The sequence below is a fragment of the Lampris incognitus genome, chromosome 19 (genome assembly GCF_029633865.1).
Source record: "Lampris incognitus isolate fLamInc1 chromosome 19, fLamInc1.hap2, whole genome shotgun sequence".
Taxonomy (NCBI): domain Eukaryota; kingdom Metazoa; phylum Chordata; class Actinopteri; order Lampriformes; family Lampridae; genus Lampris; species Lampris incognitus.
In genome coordinates, this window is record NC_079229.1 from 1,534,904 (window position 1) to 1,552,157 (window position 17,254).

A 17,254-nucleotide genomic window follows, 5' to 3' on the forward strand; every position below is an offset into this window, starting at 1 on the left:
CAGCTCCATATTCAGCATCCTTCTCCCAATATACCCAGCATCTCTCCTCCACACATGTCCACACCATCTCCATCTTGTCTCTCTTGCTTTGTCTCCAAACCGTCCAACCTGAGCTGTCCCTCTAATATACTCGTTCCTCGACCTTCTTCATCACTTCCAGTGAAAATCTTATCATCTTCAACTCTGCCACCTCCAGCTCCACCTCCTCTTTTCATCAGCACCACTGTCTCCAGACCATACAACATAGCTGGTCTCACTACCATCTGGTAAACCTTCCCTTTAACTCTTGCTGGTACCCTTCTGTCACAAATCACTCCTGACACTCTTCTCCACCCACTCCACCCTGCCTGCACTCTCTTCTTCACCTCTCTCCTGCAATCCCCGTTACTTTGGACAGTTGACCCCAAGTACTTAAACTCATATGCCTTCATCACCTCTACTCCTTGTATTCTGACCATTCCACTGTCCTCCCTCTCATTCACACATAGGTATTACGTCTTGCTCCTACTGACTTTCACTCCTCTTCTCTCCAGTGCATACCTCCACCTCTCCAGGCTCTCCTCCACCTGCACCCTACTCTCGCTACAGATCACAATATCCTCCGCAAACATCATCGTGACACGATCACTGGCCAGAGGATCAGCAGCCAACAGGTGAGCCATCTCCCTGTCGGCCAGTATAAGCGGCACCTGGCCTTGATTGGCCTGTGATGAGGTGCCCCTATGCTGGGGACTATTTGACCGGGTGCTTTGCAGACAGATGCTGTCGAGTCTTGGAAAAGCTTAGCGTCTGTCTGAGAATGCCCGTGTCTCCCAAACCCTCGCCTGCCTCCTCTGTGTGAGAGAGTGTTTCCCGTGTTTGGTATTTTGTTTGTTTGTTTGACCTTTTGGGGCCCCCGACCACGAGGGGCCCCAAAAGGTCAGGGCCGGGTATTGTGTTCGTGTATAGTAGGGATCCCCAATCATACCCTACAAGGGACGTTTGTTCCAACCCTGCATCATGCTGCAGGGCCCAAACTAGTCTCTATTGATGCAGGGCCCCAAGTTACAGTCTCTACTGATGCAGGGCCCCAAGCTACAGCCTCTACTGATGCAGGGGCCCCAAGCTACAGCCTCTACTGATGCAGGGCCCCAAGCTACAGCCTCTACTGATGCAGGGCCCCAAGCTACAGCCTCTACTGATGCAGGGCCCCAAGTTACAGTCTCTACTGATTTCTCCATTGATGCAAGTAACCTGAAATAATCGGACTCAAGCAATTCGCATTATATGAGTGACTTAACTTTGTGTAGCATCACCATAACATCATCATACTTTCACAGTCTGCAACATAGACAGTATAAGAAACCAGGAGTCGAAGCGGAAGCCTTTTTCAGTTTCTAGGGACTCGTTTGAAGAAGAGCCATAGATATCACAAATATAAACGTACTAAATATGTGTGTGTGTGTGTGGGGGGGGGTCTAAATATATGACAATGCCAGTTTGAAGAGTTTGCACCTTATGTTCACATTGTAGCAGTTAAGAGTGCAACAAAGTCTGACATAGCTCAAACTCGATGCTTCATTGTTTCATTGTGTATAGTTGAACAAACGTGCTAGCTAGAATGTCCATACTGAAAAACAATTAAACAGATAGTTTTACTAAAATATGCCCATATTCCACTGAATCATTTGTTCTGAAACAAACATTTATTTCCTGTTGGTAAGCCGTTGTAAGTGGGAAGAAGGCTTCGCAATATGTTTGCGATACCGTGAGCTGCTATTCTCATCTCTGTTTGTTTTGTGATTCAAAATTGTGTTGTACTTTGTAGTTGCCATTTGAATCCCATGCAGATTGGCATAGCGTCGACTACCATGTTGGGTATTTGCATTAGTTTTACATTTAACAATGTTTAGTATTGTTTGAGTAGCCTATCTGACAGGGTGTGGGGGGGGCATGGATGTGTGTGCCCCGGGGCCCCCTGGTGGGTTAATCCGGCCATGCCTTCTGGCCTTCTCTATACTTCTCCATCAACATGTGTGAAATTTTCGGAATGTTGAAGAGAGGAGGTGGATGGGCTCACTCTTGTTATGAGTGTTGTCCAAGAACTTTGCTCTTGGTGTCTAATGTATCATATCCGGTCGAATCTGGAGATCACAGCATGACTTCTAGGTACGCCGGATGTGGTCGTGATCTTTTGGTGATCTGCTATAGCCATCAAGACCACGATGATCTTCTGAGAGTGACGGCCAAGACACTGCATGTAGCTCAGGTAACTGTTGGCAATCTCCTGCCAAGTCTGACCTTGTGCCCACTTCACCATGTAGAGAAGCCACCCGCCATCAACCACCAGAGTGGAGCAGGGTTGGTTAGTGAGGTCAAGCGGATCAGTTAACTCCTTCAGGCTAGTCTTGGAAAAGCCTGCTTTGTTCGCCTTGTTCATTTTCTGATCTTTGTTGCTGAACAGGGGACAATGGGAAGGGAGTCAGCTCATACTCTAAGCTTGTCTCAACTGTCATATACCGTTGGGCCAAAATGATTAGTCGGTTGACCAACTTCAGTGAGTCAAGGTGAATCTTCTTCTCGTTGACTTTGGGAATCTTTCTGAGTGATGACAGGGCTTGTACCTTCAACTTCACCTCCATGGTCGATGTCGCTGACCGTCCATCCAGCTTTATCTGCATCTCCCTCCCTACTTCAGCTGCTCTCTCTGCATTGACTGGGTCATCTCCCGTGCTTGTGAATCCTGTTGAGAAAGACACAAGCAACTCCTTGTCTCGATCGTGGTCGAATGGGTTGTTCTCCTCAAACCATTTGAGGGCAAGTTCAATCGCTTCAGCATCTCGCTTCATCTGTGTTTTGGCAAGGTCTCTGTGGAGTGGACCATGTTTCTTGACACCTTCCTCCATGCGCTGGTTGACATTGGAGAAGTGGTTGAGAGTGAGCACCCAGCACTTGTGGCCAGAATCACTATTTCTCATCCTCCCTCTGCTCAGTCCACCTTCTGACTTGGCTGCCTTCATTAATGTCTGCTCAAAACAGATGTCACACCAGGTGCCAGACCAATTATGGCTAGAGTAACGGACAACGTGGTTCCCACGGGCAGTGAAACTTTCTAAGGTCTCCTTGTAAGCAGGCAAAGTTTCGAGTTGCTTCATGAGTTGACAGTACAGCTGTGTGCCCTTGGCATATTGGTGATGCCCCGCAGCTGCAAAGATTTCCAGCATCCTGGTAACAATGCAGGACAGGTGCCCATTGTGATCTGCAAGCCGTTCAGTTCTGATGAAGATCTTGATGATATCTACCATGTAGTGGTACTGCACCCAGAGTGCAGGCGTTCTTCCTCCGTCGGCAAGTCTTTTGAAGATTTCTTCAAACCTCTGTTCAAACACTGCAACTACTGGGTCTGTGTGTCTGGCTCCCATCTTCCCATCAGCTACCTTCTCCATGAAGATCCTCATTTCACCAAGCTCCTCCTCAGTGAAGGCGTGTTTCATGATGTGCTGATAGATGGCTGCATCGATAAGGAGGTGAGCACGGATTGCCTTGTCAAAACATCCTCCATCCAGGATGTGGTTGGCTGTCGTAGTCTCTGGATAGATCAGCTGGATCAGCTCTAGTAGCCCAGAATGCTCCATCACATTTCCCAAGGATCCAAGGTAGGACTTTAGCAGGTGAAATCCGCAGAACCGTGGAATGACGGGTAGATTTGCCTGCTTTATGATGTCCACAGCCTTGAGCCAAATGGGGAGATCAAACGTCACTATAGTGACTTTGTCTTCAGAGGGCCGCATGCACTTTTTGAAAGTGGTGAGGATGGTGTTGTTGTCATTAGGGTCACCTTTGATGACTGGGAAGAAGTCGATCTGCGTGCTCTGCTTGGTATCATCTGCATGGATACGCTTCATCCAGCCATTCCAGTTTGAGTGTGGGAACTCAGGGTCCTGGGCTTTGATCACCCACCCTGCTGCCCAGAGTGTATCGCCAGGAGTGAGGAGTGGCTGGTCTTGTGTCACAGAGGAGGAGAGCTCAGCGATGGGAAGAAATGTCAAATGGCTTCAGCATGTCTGGCGCTAGCTAACTCCAAACGTCCTCACTTTGAGTGCCAACCAACTACAACAACTACCACTAAACAATAATTAGGCCTATTTACCATGGCAAATAATAATAAAAAAGAAACTAATTAAGCAACTTTTTAATTTACATGTACCCAGCAGTGGGAAGGGGTTGGGGGGGTCTTGGGAGGGGGGGCTGCGATGATCAGGAAAAGTGGGTGTGGCTGTTTTTACACCAAGGAGTGGTTTTGGTGAAAAGCTAATACTTGCAATCAACTCAGAATCATGAAAAACCCCTAGTTTGACCCCTCACAAGTTATTTAAGGCCAAATTAAAAATTTTTGATTATTTGAAAATTGGTTACGGGTACCCCAACTTTGAGCAAGTTTTCTCACGGGAGCTGAATTTCAACATTTTAATACATGCTATTACACACCTTTACAGACACATTGGTGAAGAAATTTCTTGGTAAGGATTTAGTTCCCAGATTGGTCAAATATCTGATAAAATGCCCTTACTAATAGATAGATAGATAGATAGATAGATAGACAGACAGACAGACAGACAGACAGACAGACAGACAGACAGACAGACAGACAGACAGACAGACAGACAGACAGACAGACAGACAGACAGACAGACAGATAGACAGATAGATAGATAGATAGATAGATAGATGTTTCAGCTCCATCATTAGTTTACCTCATTAAAGGACTGGTGTTTCAGCTCCATCACTACCTCTTTTGCTCTGCTGGGTGTCCCAGTTCACCCGTGAAGAAAAGGGTTGACTGATGCAGGGTGTCAGGGCCAGAGTGAAAGTTAGAGAAAACAAGCAGGACAGTGGGACATCGCACAGTGAGGTCACACATGACCCACGCATGTCTTAGGGTCACACATGACCCACGCATGTCTTAGGGTCACACATGACCCACGCATGTCTTAGGGTCACACATGACCCACGCATGTCTTAGGGTCACATGACCTGCACATGTCTTAGTGTCACACATGACCCTAAGACAGTCTTAGTACCCTAGTGGTGCACAGCTTTCATGGAAATATGAACAAAAGCAGCGTTTCACTGTCTCTACTGTTGGGGCCCCTGTAGAAAGAGTCATCACATGTCAGGCTGAAAACAGATCATTTAGGGTCTTTTCTCTGCTGTTAAACACTGTCATAGGTCATTTTGACCTGTTAGGCAACAGAGAGGTTATTTTAGCCAAATGTTTTATTCATAAGACTAAACTTATTAAAACTCCACCTGTCTTCATGTGCTACTATAATGAAACTCAACTCTACCTAAGCCCCTGAAATTAATGAACTCAAAATGTGCCAAAGACCTCTAGGGATGACTAGAAAGAAATCTGACCAACATATCTTAAACTTAACAATCCTTTAGCCTATCCTTATTTGCAATTTAGCCATTTTATTGTTTTATTCAGCTTAATTTATTTATTTTATGGTTATTTCACGTTTTATTCAGCTTAATTGATTTATTTTATGGTTATTTCACGTTTTATTCAGCTTAATTGATTTATTTTATGGCTATCTCACGTTTTAGTCTGCTTAATTGGGTTATTTTGTACTTTTTTTATATTCAATTCAATTCAATTTATTGTTATTAAAAACAATGTGCAGGCACATGTTAAAAATGAAAAAAAAATGAAATGAGGGATATATATGGTTATATGGTTTGTGTACATGTTGTATATGTGTTGTGGTGTCTGCTCATTGTTTACATTATAGAGGATGACAAGTTTTCATTTGTAATGTTTGCCTTGTTGTTACAAATTCAATGTTTGAATTAAAAAAAAGAAAAAAGAAAAGAAGTCCTTTATGGCCTGACTACCCTCAATGCTACTGCCTCCTGCGGCACTGAAAGGAAATGTGGCTTTTCCTTAGAACATTAATCTCGTTTACAATACAAGCATGTACGACGTCAGTCGTTTGACCAAAATGGAAAAAGCGTAAGGGCAAAAAAGGTTAAAATATTTTTATAAAGTTTACAGCATTTCATCTATTTATACATATGAAAGTAATAGTAGTAGTAGTAGTAGTAGATGACTACTACTAAAAATACATAAAAATACATATCAAAATGTAAAAAATACAAAAATGCATAAAAAAATACCTAGAAATACATAGAAAATACATAAAAATACATATAGATAAAAATGAGGGCCGATATGCTTTGCAACTTTGCAACATGTGTTGACATGTGAAGAATGAAAATATACATTCAGTATGTCATAGAAGAAATTAACAGAAAAGATCATGTAAATTTTAGTTAGCCTAAACATGTAGGGTTATAAAATATATAAAATACACAAAGTATACGTAAAAGAGATATACCTAAAAATATACCTAAAAATACTCAAAGCACATCATATAAGAAATCGCCATGTAAGATCATGTTTCTAAGATAATTAGCATATACAGTCGAGTGGGTGTCTTCTGGACTATACATAAACTAGGTAGACTTTTTCATTTAAGAAGAAGAAAAAAAAAGAAAACATAGCGAACATGACAAGACTTACTAGACAAGACTTACTAGAAAAGACTTAGTAGACAAGACTTACTAGACAAGACTTACTAGACAAGACTTACTAGAAAAGACTTAGTAGACAAGACTTACTAGACAAGATAATATTTTTCCAGTGAAAACCTGTGTAGGCCTTGATACTTGTTCGCATTCCTCTTCATCCACGTTACCTACAACTTCATCCTCGATACATACGACTTCATCCTCGTTAGCTACGACTTCATCCTCGTTAACTATGACTTCATCCTCGTTAACTACGACTTCATCCTCGTTACCTACAACTTCATCCTTGTTACTATGACTTCATTCTTGTTACATACGACTTCATCCTCGTTACCTACGACTTCATCCTCATTCCCTACGACTTCATCCTTGTTACCTATAACTTCATCCTTGTTAAATATGACTTCATCCTTGTTACATACGACTTCATCCTCTTTACTTACAACTTCATCCTCATTAACTATGACTTCATCCGCGTTAACTATGACTTCATCGTTACCTACGACTTCATCATCGTTACCTACGACTTCATCGTTACATATGACTTCATCCTCGTTACCTACAACTTCATCCTTGTTACATACGACTTCATCCTCCTTACCTGCGACTTCCTTATTGTTACATACAACTTCATCCTCTTTACTTACGACTTCATTTTTGTTACATACGACTTCATCCTCGTTACCTACGACTTCATCTTTGTTACATACGACTTCATTCTCTTTACCTGCGACTTCATCTTTGTTACCTACGACTTCATCCCCTATACTTACGACTTCATCCTCGTTACCTACGACTTCGTCCTTGTTACCTACGACATCCCGATCCCGACTAGCAGCGCAGCCAGAAAGGTCAAGTCTCCAAGGAAAAACACCGCCAAAGGAATCAAATCAAAGCCGAGCTACAAAGGAAAAAGCAGTAAGTCAACGACTTCCAAAGTTAGTGGAAAAGTTATTACCATCCATTGCTACTTCAGCACAACACTTTGGCTTACCGTTATAGCTTTAGCATCATCTGTGTCTAGAGCAAAACAGAGGAACCAAATTAAAAGACGTTAAAAAAAAATATTTCTACGTCATACATTTTTTCTTTCTCCACTGGTCTATATACACGACACACAAAAATACACAAAAAAACCTCTCACGTTTCAGTAATCAAATGCTCAATCTGCTTTTCTTTGCTTTAAAGAAGGCTGATACTACGTAAGAAGACCTGGCAGGTGCAGGTACATGTTTTGAAAAGTGAATGAAGTGATTTACCTCTGTGCCTCCATCTCAGGTGAAGATCAAAACAGATGTAGAACACCACTTCCCAGCCCACCAAGCCCCCCATCACCTTCAACAGCCACCTGTCCTCTGTGCTGTCAATCAAGCTCAGGCCTGTGAATATGGCCGCCACTTCGTGATGGAATAAAGAAGAAAAGGTGATGACACAGTAAGAAGAAGAACTGGTTCCTCTATAGTGTGACGTCATGTTTACTTTGGAAGAATTCAGCTGGAAACGACTCCTGGAGGATATTTTCTGATGACAGGCTTTTATTTAACCTGTTTGGTTGATTTGTTCACACACAGTAGGCTTGAATGTGTGTGTGTGCGCGCGCGTGTGTGTATATATATATATATATATATATACATATATATACACTCACTGGCCACTTTATTAGGTACACCTTGCTAGTACCGGGTTGGACCCCCTTTTGCCTTCAGAACTGCCTTAATCCTTCATGGCATAGATTCAACAAGGTACTGGAAACATTCCTCAGAGAGTTTGGTCCATATTGACATGATAGCATCACGCAGTTGCTGCAGATTTGTTGGCTGCACATCCATGATGCGAATCTCCCGGTCCACCACATCCCAAAGGTGCTCTATTGGATTGAGATCTGGTGACTGTGGAGGCCATTTGAGTACAGTGAACTCATTGTCATGTTCAAGAAACCAGTCTGAGATGATTCGAGCTTTATGACATGGCACGTTATCCTGCTGGAAGTAGCCATCAGAAGATGGGAACACTGTGGTCATAAGGGGATGGACATGGTCAGCAACAATACTCAGGTAGGCTGTGGCGTTGACACGATGCTCAATTGGTACTAAGGGGCCCAAAGTGTGCCAAGAAAATATCCCCCACACCATTACACCACCACCACCAGCCTGAACCGTTGATACAAGGCAGGATGGATCCATGCTTTCATGTTGTTGACGCCAAATTCTGACCCTACCATCCGAATGTCGCAGCAGAAATCGAGACTCATCAGACCAGGCAACGTTTTTCCAATCTTCTATTGTCCAATTTTGGTGAGCCTGTGCAAATTGTAGCCTCAGTTTCCTGTTCTTAGCTGACAGGAGTGGCACCTGGTGTGGTCTTCTGCTGCTGTAGCCCATCTGCCTCAAAGTTCGATGTGTTGTGCGTTCAGAGATGCTCTTCTGCATACCTCGGTTGTAATGAGTGGTTATTTGAGTTACTGTTGCCTTTCTATTAGCTCGAACCAGTCTGGCCATTCTCCCCTGACCTCTGGCATCAACAAGGCATTTTCGCCCACAGAACTGCCGCTCACTGGATATTTTCTCTTTTTCGGACCATTCTCTGTAAACCCTAGAGATGGTCGTGCGTGAAAATCCCAGTAGATCAGCAGTTTCTGAAATACTCAGACCAGCCCGTCTGGCACCAACAACCATGCCACGTTCAAAGTCACTTAAATCACCTCTCTTCCCCATTCTGATGCTCGGTTTGAACTGCAGCAGATCGTCTTGACCATGTCTACATGCCTAAATGCATTGAGTTGCTGCCATGTGATTGGCTGATTAGAAATTTGTGTTAACGAGCAGTTGGACAGGTGTGCCTAATAAAGTGGCCGGTGAGTGTATATATATATATATATATATATATATATATATATGAGTGAGCGACACATGAAACAAGCTTGTATATGTGTGTGTGTGTGTGTGTGTGTGTGTATATATATGTATGTATGTATGTGTGTATATATACAGTGCATCCGGAAAGTATTCACAGCCCTTCACTTTCCCCACATTTTGTTATGTTACAGCCTTATTCCAAAATGGATTAAATTCCTTTTTTTTCTCATCAATCTACACACAATACCCCATAATGACAATGTGAAAAAGGTTTTGTAGAGATTTTTGCAAATTATTAAAAATAAAAAACTGAAATATTGCATGTACATAAGTATTCACACCCTTTGCTATGACACTCAAAATTGAGCTCAGGTTCATCCTGTTTCCACTGACCATCCTTGAGATGTTTCTACATCTTGATTGGAGTCCACCCGTAGTACATTGAATTGATTGGACATGATTTGGAAAGGCACACACCTGTCTATATAAGGTCCCACTGTTGACAGTGCATGTCAGAGCAGAAACCAAGCCATGAAGTCACAGGAATTGTCTGTGGACCTCCGAGACAGGATTGTATCGAGGCACAGATCTGGGGAAGGGTACAAAACAATGTCTACAGCTTTGAAGGTCCCAAAGAGCACAGTGGTCTCCATCATTCGTAAATGGAAGAAGTTTGGATCCACCAGGACTCTTCCTAGAGCTGGCCGCCCAGCCAAACTGAGCAATCAGGGGAGAAGGGCCTTGGTCAGGGAGTCCAAAGGAGTTGAATCAAGTACAACTGGACTTGGTATATATCCGTGAGGACGTTTCACCTCTCATCCAAGAGGCTTCCTCAGTTCGTGCCTTTCTGACTAGACCAAGCTAGTCTGACTGGCTGGTGATGAGACTCAGAATTTATCCTCTAGGAGTCGTGGTCAGAGCTGTTGATATGCGTGGCTCTTTGTGATCCGATGTTTACCAACGCCCGTCGCTAACAGAGCCATAGATATGAGTGGCTCTCCTGTGCTCCGATGTCCAGCCGGGCCTGTCGCCATCCGAGCTATTGATTTGCATTTGTTTAGCAGCGACAGTCGTTGGGGGTGTTAGTTTAGACTTCATTGTTCAGTGGTCATGAGAGTTGTTGGAGCCGTTAGTGAGCGACTGTTGTTCTTGGAGGCTAGGCTTCTTGAGTCTCCTGGGTAGAGATGAAAGGGCGGCATTGTAAGTGGGAGATAGGGGGTGTCGCAGACCTCCTCCTCTGTTGAGGGATGGTTTGTCCAGTTTCGCATAGATGGCTTCCTTCACCCCTCTTTCAAACCATCTATCTTCTCTGTCCAAAATGTGTACATTGCTGTCCTGGAAGGAGTGTGTCTTCTCCTTTAGGGGTAGATAGACTGCTGAGTCTTGTCCTGAGGAGTTTGGCCTTCTGTGTTGGGCCATCCGTTTGTGTAGTGGTTGTTTGGTTTCTCCTATGTATAGGTCAGTGCAATTCTCATTGCATTGTATGGCATACACCAGATTGCTTTTCTGGGTGTGTGGTACACGGTCTTTGGGATGAACCAGTCTTTGTCTTTGTCTTTGTGACAGTCAGAAAGGCACGAACTGAGGAAGCCTCTTGGGTGAGAGGTGACACGTCTTCACGGATATATACCAAGTCCAGTTGCACTTGATTCAATTCCTTTGGATAACCATGACCTGGATGAATGAGAACATTCACGGATATCTTGGTCAGGGAGGTGACCAAGAACCCGATGGTCACTCTGACAGAGCTCCAGCATTCCTCTGTGGAGATGGGAGAACCTTCCAGAAGGACAACCATCTCTGCAGCACTCCACCAATCAGGCCTTTATAGTAGAGTGGCCAGACGGAAGCCTCTGCTCAGTTAAAGGCACATGACAGCCCGCTTGGAGTTTGCCAGAAAGCACCTAAAGCAGCATTTCTCAAACCTCTCCTGGAGGACCACTTGTCCTGCATGTTTTAGATCTCTCCCTGCTCCAACACAGTTGATTCAAATGATCAACTCGTTATGAGCTCCCGAAGCTGCCTAATAACAAAAATGATCATTTAAATCAGCTGTGTTGGAGCAGGGAGAGATCTAAAACATGCAGGACAAGTGGTCCTCCAGGAGAGGTTTGAGAAATGCTGACCTAGAGGACTCTCAGACCATGAGAAACAAGATTCTCTGGTCTGATGAAACCAAGATTGAACTCTTTGGCCTGAATGCCAAATGTCACGTCTGGAGGAAACCAGGCACCTCTCATCACCTTGCTAATACCGTCCCTACAGTGAAGCATGGGGGTGGCAGCATCATGCTGTGGGGATGTTTTTCAGCAGCAGGAACTGGGAGACTAGTCAGGATCGAGGGGAAGATGAATGGAGCAAAGTACAGAGAGATCCTTGATGAAAACCTGCTCCAGAGCGCTCAGGACCTCAGACTGGGGCGAATGTTTACCTTTCAACACGACAACGACCCTAAGCACACAGCCAAGACCACGAAGGAGTGGCTTCGGGACAAGTCTGTGAATGTCCTCGAGTGGCCCAGCCAGAGCCCAGACTTGAACCCCATTGAACATCTCTGGAAAGACCTGAAAATAGCTGTGCAGCGACGCTCTCCATCTACCCTTACAGAGCTCGAGAAGATCTGCAGAGAAGAATGGGAGAAATACCCAAAATATAGGTGTGCCAAGCTTGTAGCTTCATACCCAAGAAGACTTGAGGCTGTAATCGCTGCCAAGGGTGCCTCAACCAAGTACTGAGTAAAGGGTGTGAATACTTATGTACATGCAATATTTCAGTTTTTTATTTTTAATAAATTTGCAAAAAAATAATACAAAACCTTTTTCGTTTTTGTCATTATGGGGTGTTGTGTGTAGATTGATGAGGAAAGAAAGGAATTTAATCCATTCTGGAATAAGGCTGTAACATAACAAAATGTGGGGAAAGTGAAGGGGTGTGAATACTTTCCGGTTGCACTGTATATAAAAACTTCTAAAGCTATGGCTCCTTACCAGCAAGACTCTTTACTGCCACTGCATTCACAGTATGTGACCAAGTGAAGATAAATCTTCTGTTGGACAGAGGAGAGAAAAAGGATGAATCCTCTCGCTCTCTCTCTCTCTCTCTCTCTCTCTCTCTCTCTCTCTCTCTCTCTCTCTCTCTCTCGCTCTCTCTCTCTCTCTCTCACACACACACACACACACACACACAGTATACTTACAAGTGAAGGTGAGGTCCACAGCGGAATAGAGCAGCGACGGGCTGGAGGAAGGACAGAATCATCACCAGGCATCCTAAAACAGGATGAGCTCCCTGCAGATGGAGCATGAAGGCATCGTGAAGGCATCATGAAGCCAGGGAACTCTTAAAACGGGAGCTTCATATTTTTATTTTTACTTTTTTATGTCTTTTGGTTTCCCTTAAAGGGAATCAATGGTGATTTTCAACATTACATACACTACCGTTCAAAAGTTTGGGATCACCCAAACAATTTTGTGTTTTCCATGAAAAGTCACACTTATTCACCACCATATGTTGTGAAATGAATAGAAAATAGAGTCAAGACATTGACAAGGTTAGAAATAATGATTTGTATTTGAAATAAGATTTTTTTTACATCAAACTTTGCTTTCGTCAAAGAATCCTCCATTTGCAGCAATTACAGCATTGCAGACCTTTGGCATTCTAGCTGTTAATTTGTTGAGGTAATCTGGAGAAATTGCACCCCACGCTTCCAGAAGCAGCTCCCACAAGTTGGATTGGTTGGATGGGCACTTCTTTGAGCAGATTGAGTTTCTGGAGCATCACATTTGTGGGGTCAATTAAACGCTCAAAATGGCCAGAAAAAGAGAACTTTCATCTGAAACTCGACAGTCTATTCTTGTTCTTAGAAATGAAGGCTATTCCATGCGAGAAATTGCTAAGAAATTGAAGATTTCCTACACCGGTGTGTACTACTCCCTTCAGAGGACAGCACAAACAGGCTCTAACCAGAGTAGAAAAAGAAGTGGGAGGCCGCGTTGCACAACTGAGCAAGAAGATAAGTACATTAGAGTCTCTAGTTTGAGAAACAGACGCCTCACAGGTCCCCAACTGGCATCTTCATTAAATAGTACCTGTTAGAGCCTGTTTGTGCTGTCCTCTGAAGGGAGTAGTACACACCGGTGTAGGAAATCTTCAATTTCTTAGCAATTTCTCGCATGGAATAGCCTTCATTTCTAAGAACAAGAATAGACTGTCGAGTTTCAGATGAAAGTTCTCTTTTTCTGGCCATTTTGAGCGTTTAATTGACCCCACAAATGTGATGCTCCAGAAACTCAATCTGCTCAAAGAAGTGCCCATCCAACCAATCCAACTTGTGGGAGCTGCTTCTGGAAGCGTGGGGTGCAATTTCTCCAGATTACCTCAACAAATTAACAGCTAGAATGCCAAAGCTCTGCAATGCTGTAATTGCTGCAAATGGAGGATTCTTTGACGAAAGCAAAGTTTGATGTAAAAAAAATCTTATTTCAAATACAAATCATTATTTCTAACCTTGTCAATGTCTTGACTCTATTTTCTATTCATTTCACAACATATGGTGGTGAATAAGTGTGACTTTTCATGGAAAACACGAAATTGTTTGGGTGATCCCAAACTTTTGAACGGTAGTGTATAAGAACATTTTCTTGTACATAAGGAATGTGAATAACAACACTATATGGTGACAGTGGTTAGCACTGTTACCTCACAACAAGAAAGTCCTGAGTTCGAACCCCAGGCCATCCCATGTTTTATCTGTGTGGAGTTTTCGTGTTCTCCCCGTGACTGCATAGATTTCCTCTAGGCAGGCATGGTTGTGTGCCTCCTTAGACTTATCTGTTTTTTTTTCACATTCCTCTCCTTTTCCAGCTGTTCTATACCTCTGTGGCAGATCGCCCACCAGTTGGAACAGTTGGTGGCAGCTTGCTATAGTCTCAAGGGGTCGATACAACATTTCTTCAGCGATGTTTTTCGCTGGCCTTTGTATCGCTTCTTCTGACCACCTGCAGACCGTGGCCCAGATGAAGCTGTCCATACAGGACTTGACGTGGCAGGCGTTCTTGGGGCATCCTGATGACATGCCCAAGCCAGCGCAGCTGGTGTTCAGTGTTGAGCTGAACACTTTACTGCCAGCATGAGAGAGCATGGCTTCTATGCTCTTGCAGTTTGTCCTAGCAAGAATCTCGGCATGGGGAACACGGTCATGCCACATGATCCCCATGATTCTCTCAGACACCTGATGTGGAACTGCTCCAGTAACCCTAGGTGGCGGCTATATGTGACCCAGGCTTCACAGCTGTATAGGAGAGTTGTGCTGCAGACGTCTTTGTAAATGACAGTTTTGGTGTGCAGGTAAAGATGTTTGTCTTTACTGCGGCTTGGGTGGTGGGGGCGGTCACCATGGGCATTGAGACTGTGATGAAGCAGGCCCAACGCACTCAGCCCGATCCAGGAAATGGACCCCCACATCGTCTCTTCGTCCCGGACAGGATTCCATCCCCAGTCCTCCAATGGGGCAATTCCAGTCGGTACGCCTGCCACCCCGGTATCCATCGCACCCTGGCCTTCATCCAGCGACGATTCTGGTGGCCCACCATGAGGTTCGACGTCCGGGAGTTCGTCGGGGCCTGTTCGGTGTGCACCCGCCGTAAAGCCTCACACCAAGCCCCAGCGGGCCTGCTGCGCCCTCTTCCCGTGCCCAGGCAGCCATGGTCCCACATAGCCTTGGACTTTGTGACCGGTCTGCCCCCCTCTTGGGGTAACACCACCATCCTCACTGTGGTAGATTGCTTCTCTAAGGCTATGCACCTGGTGGCCCTCACCAAGCTTCCGTCTTCTGCTGAGGCTGCTTACTGAGCACGTGTACCGGCTTCATGGCCTGCCCTGTGACATTGTGTTAGACCGTGGACCCCAATTTACCTCCCAGGTCTGGCGAGCCTTCTGTCGAGGGTGAGAGGCCACCATCACTCTCCTCTGGCTACCACCCTCAAACTAACAGGCAGGCCGAGTGAGCCAACCACAACGTGGAGACGGTTCTCCGCTGTGTTGTGGCCCTCCTCTTGGAGTGACGACCTGACCTAGGTTGACTATGCCCTGAACACCATGCCCAGCACCGCTACCGGGCTCTCCCCCTTCAAGTGCTCTCTCGGGTACCAGCCTCCAGTGTTCGCCAGCCAGGAGGTCGAAGTGGCGGTTCCCTCTGTACAAGCCCATCTCCGCTGGTGCCGAAGGGTCTGGAAGACCACACGGGCCGCCCTGCTCCGGTCCAACGACCGCACCTGTCGGGGGGCAAACCAACGCCGCACTCCGGCTCCTGCCTACCAACCTGGGCAGAAGGTATGGCTGTCCACAGCGGGCCTTCCTCTCCAGCTCCAGGACACCTCCAAGAAGCTGTCACCCCGCTTCATTGGCCTGTTGTTGACAGCCTCATCAACCCCACGGCTGTTCGTGTCATCCTCCCTGCCTCTCAAAGTTCACCTGGTTTTTCACGTTTTCAAGATCAAGTCAGTCTGCTAGCCCTCTTAGGCCCTCTGTCCCTGCTCCACCTCCTCCTCAACTGGTCGACGGCCACCCACAATGGACGGTGCGGAGGCCGCTGGACGTGCGTCGCCGTGGCTTCCAATATCTGGTGGATTGGAAGGGCTACGGTCCGCAGGAGCGCAGTTCGGGGTCTCCCCGTCTCATCATGGACCCCAGTCTCCTCCGGGACTTCTACCGGGCTCACCCTGACAAACCTGGTCGGTCGGGGGAGGGATCCTGCTACGGTTTCACATTCTCCGCAACCTATCTCTTCCATTCCCTGTGGGCCTCCACGGTGCTTGTTACATCCACTCCTCACCACCAGAACTGGGGCGCATTCACGTCACCCATCACCGGACCCAGACCCTGAGGTCCCCAGCACCTCCAAACGGGCATGGCGCCACTGATGCCATCTGCTGGCAGGACGGCTCTGCAGTTCCCCGGTCACTAATTCCCTCAGCTGTTCCCCATCTGCAATCATTTCTACCCCTACAAGATCCTGGTCTTCTCTCTACTCATTGCCAGATCTTCCCATGGGATACCTCTGAGCTGTTGCGCAGAGCCGGCTCGCCTGCCAACCAACCTACCTCCTCGGACTACCACGTAGACTTTGAACTCGGACTACCCATCGATTCCCCTTTGCCTTCGGACTTGGTACTTTGCTGGTACACGCACACTTACACAAAACCCAACGCCCCATTCACGTTTTACACACACTTAGGATAACTTACACTAACACCCAGCTACACACATTACCGCCTCTCACTATACATAGTGTATTCACACACACAACTACCCGAGTACCCCGCATTTATCTCTCCCCGATTATTTTTCCCTTTGTTTAATTTTCATTACACGTTACTAAGAGTCATCCGCCTACCGTGTGGTCATCTGGGTCCTCCTGCACAACCCGTAACAATAATCGTTCCCAACCCTGTCCTTCTTCATCACTCCCAATGAAAATCTTAGCATCTTAAACTCTGTCACCTCCTGTCTTTTCATCAGTGCCACTGTCTCCAAACCATATAACATAGCTGGTCTCTCAACCATCCTGTAAACATTCCCTTTAACTCTTGCTGGTACCCTTCTGTCACAAATCACTCCTGACACTCTTCTCCACCCTGCCTGCACTCTCTTCTTCACCTCTCTCCTGCACTCCCCGTTACTTTGGACAGTTGACCGCCAGTCTTTAAACTCATATGCCTTCATCACCTCTACTCCTTGCCTCCTCACCATTCCGTTGTCCTCCTTCTCATTCACACATATAGGTATTCCATCTTGCTCCTACTTTCATTCCTCAACCTCCCCAG

At 45.6% G+C, this 17,254-nt stretch overlaps 1 protein-coding gene across 1 annotated transcript in view; it reads right to left on the reverse strand.

Moving 5' to 3' along the window:
• Positions 1-7,384: 7,384 nt before the first annotated feature.
• zgc:163022 (putative ferric-chelate reductase 1) overlaps positions 7,385-17,254 on the reverse strand; it is a 29,468-nt gene continuing 19,598 nt past the window's right edge. Inside the window, exons 11-15 of the mRNA XM_056299830.1 lie at positions 12,625-12,716; positions 12,416-12,474; positions 7,833-7,970; positions 7,568-7,593; positions 7,385-7,474 (exon numbers count right to left, since the gene is read on the reverse strand). Of these exons, the coding sequence (XP_056155805.1) occupies positions 7,385-7,474; positions 7,568-7,593; positions 7,833-7,970; positions 12,416-12,474; positions 12,625-12,716 (405 nt within the window). The remainder of the gene's footprint in view (positions 7,475-7,567; positions 7,594-7,832; positions 7,971-12,415; positions 12,475-12,624; positions 12,717-17,254) is intronic.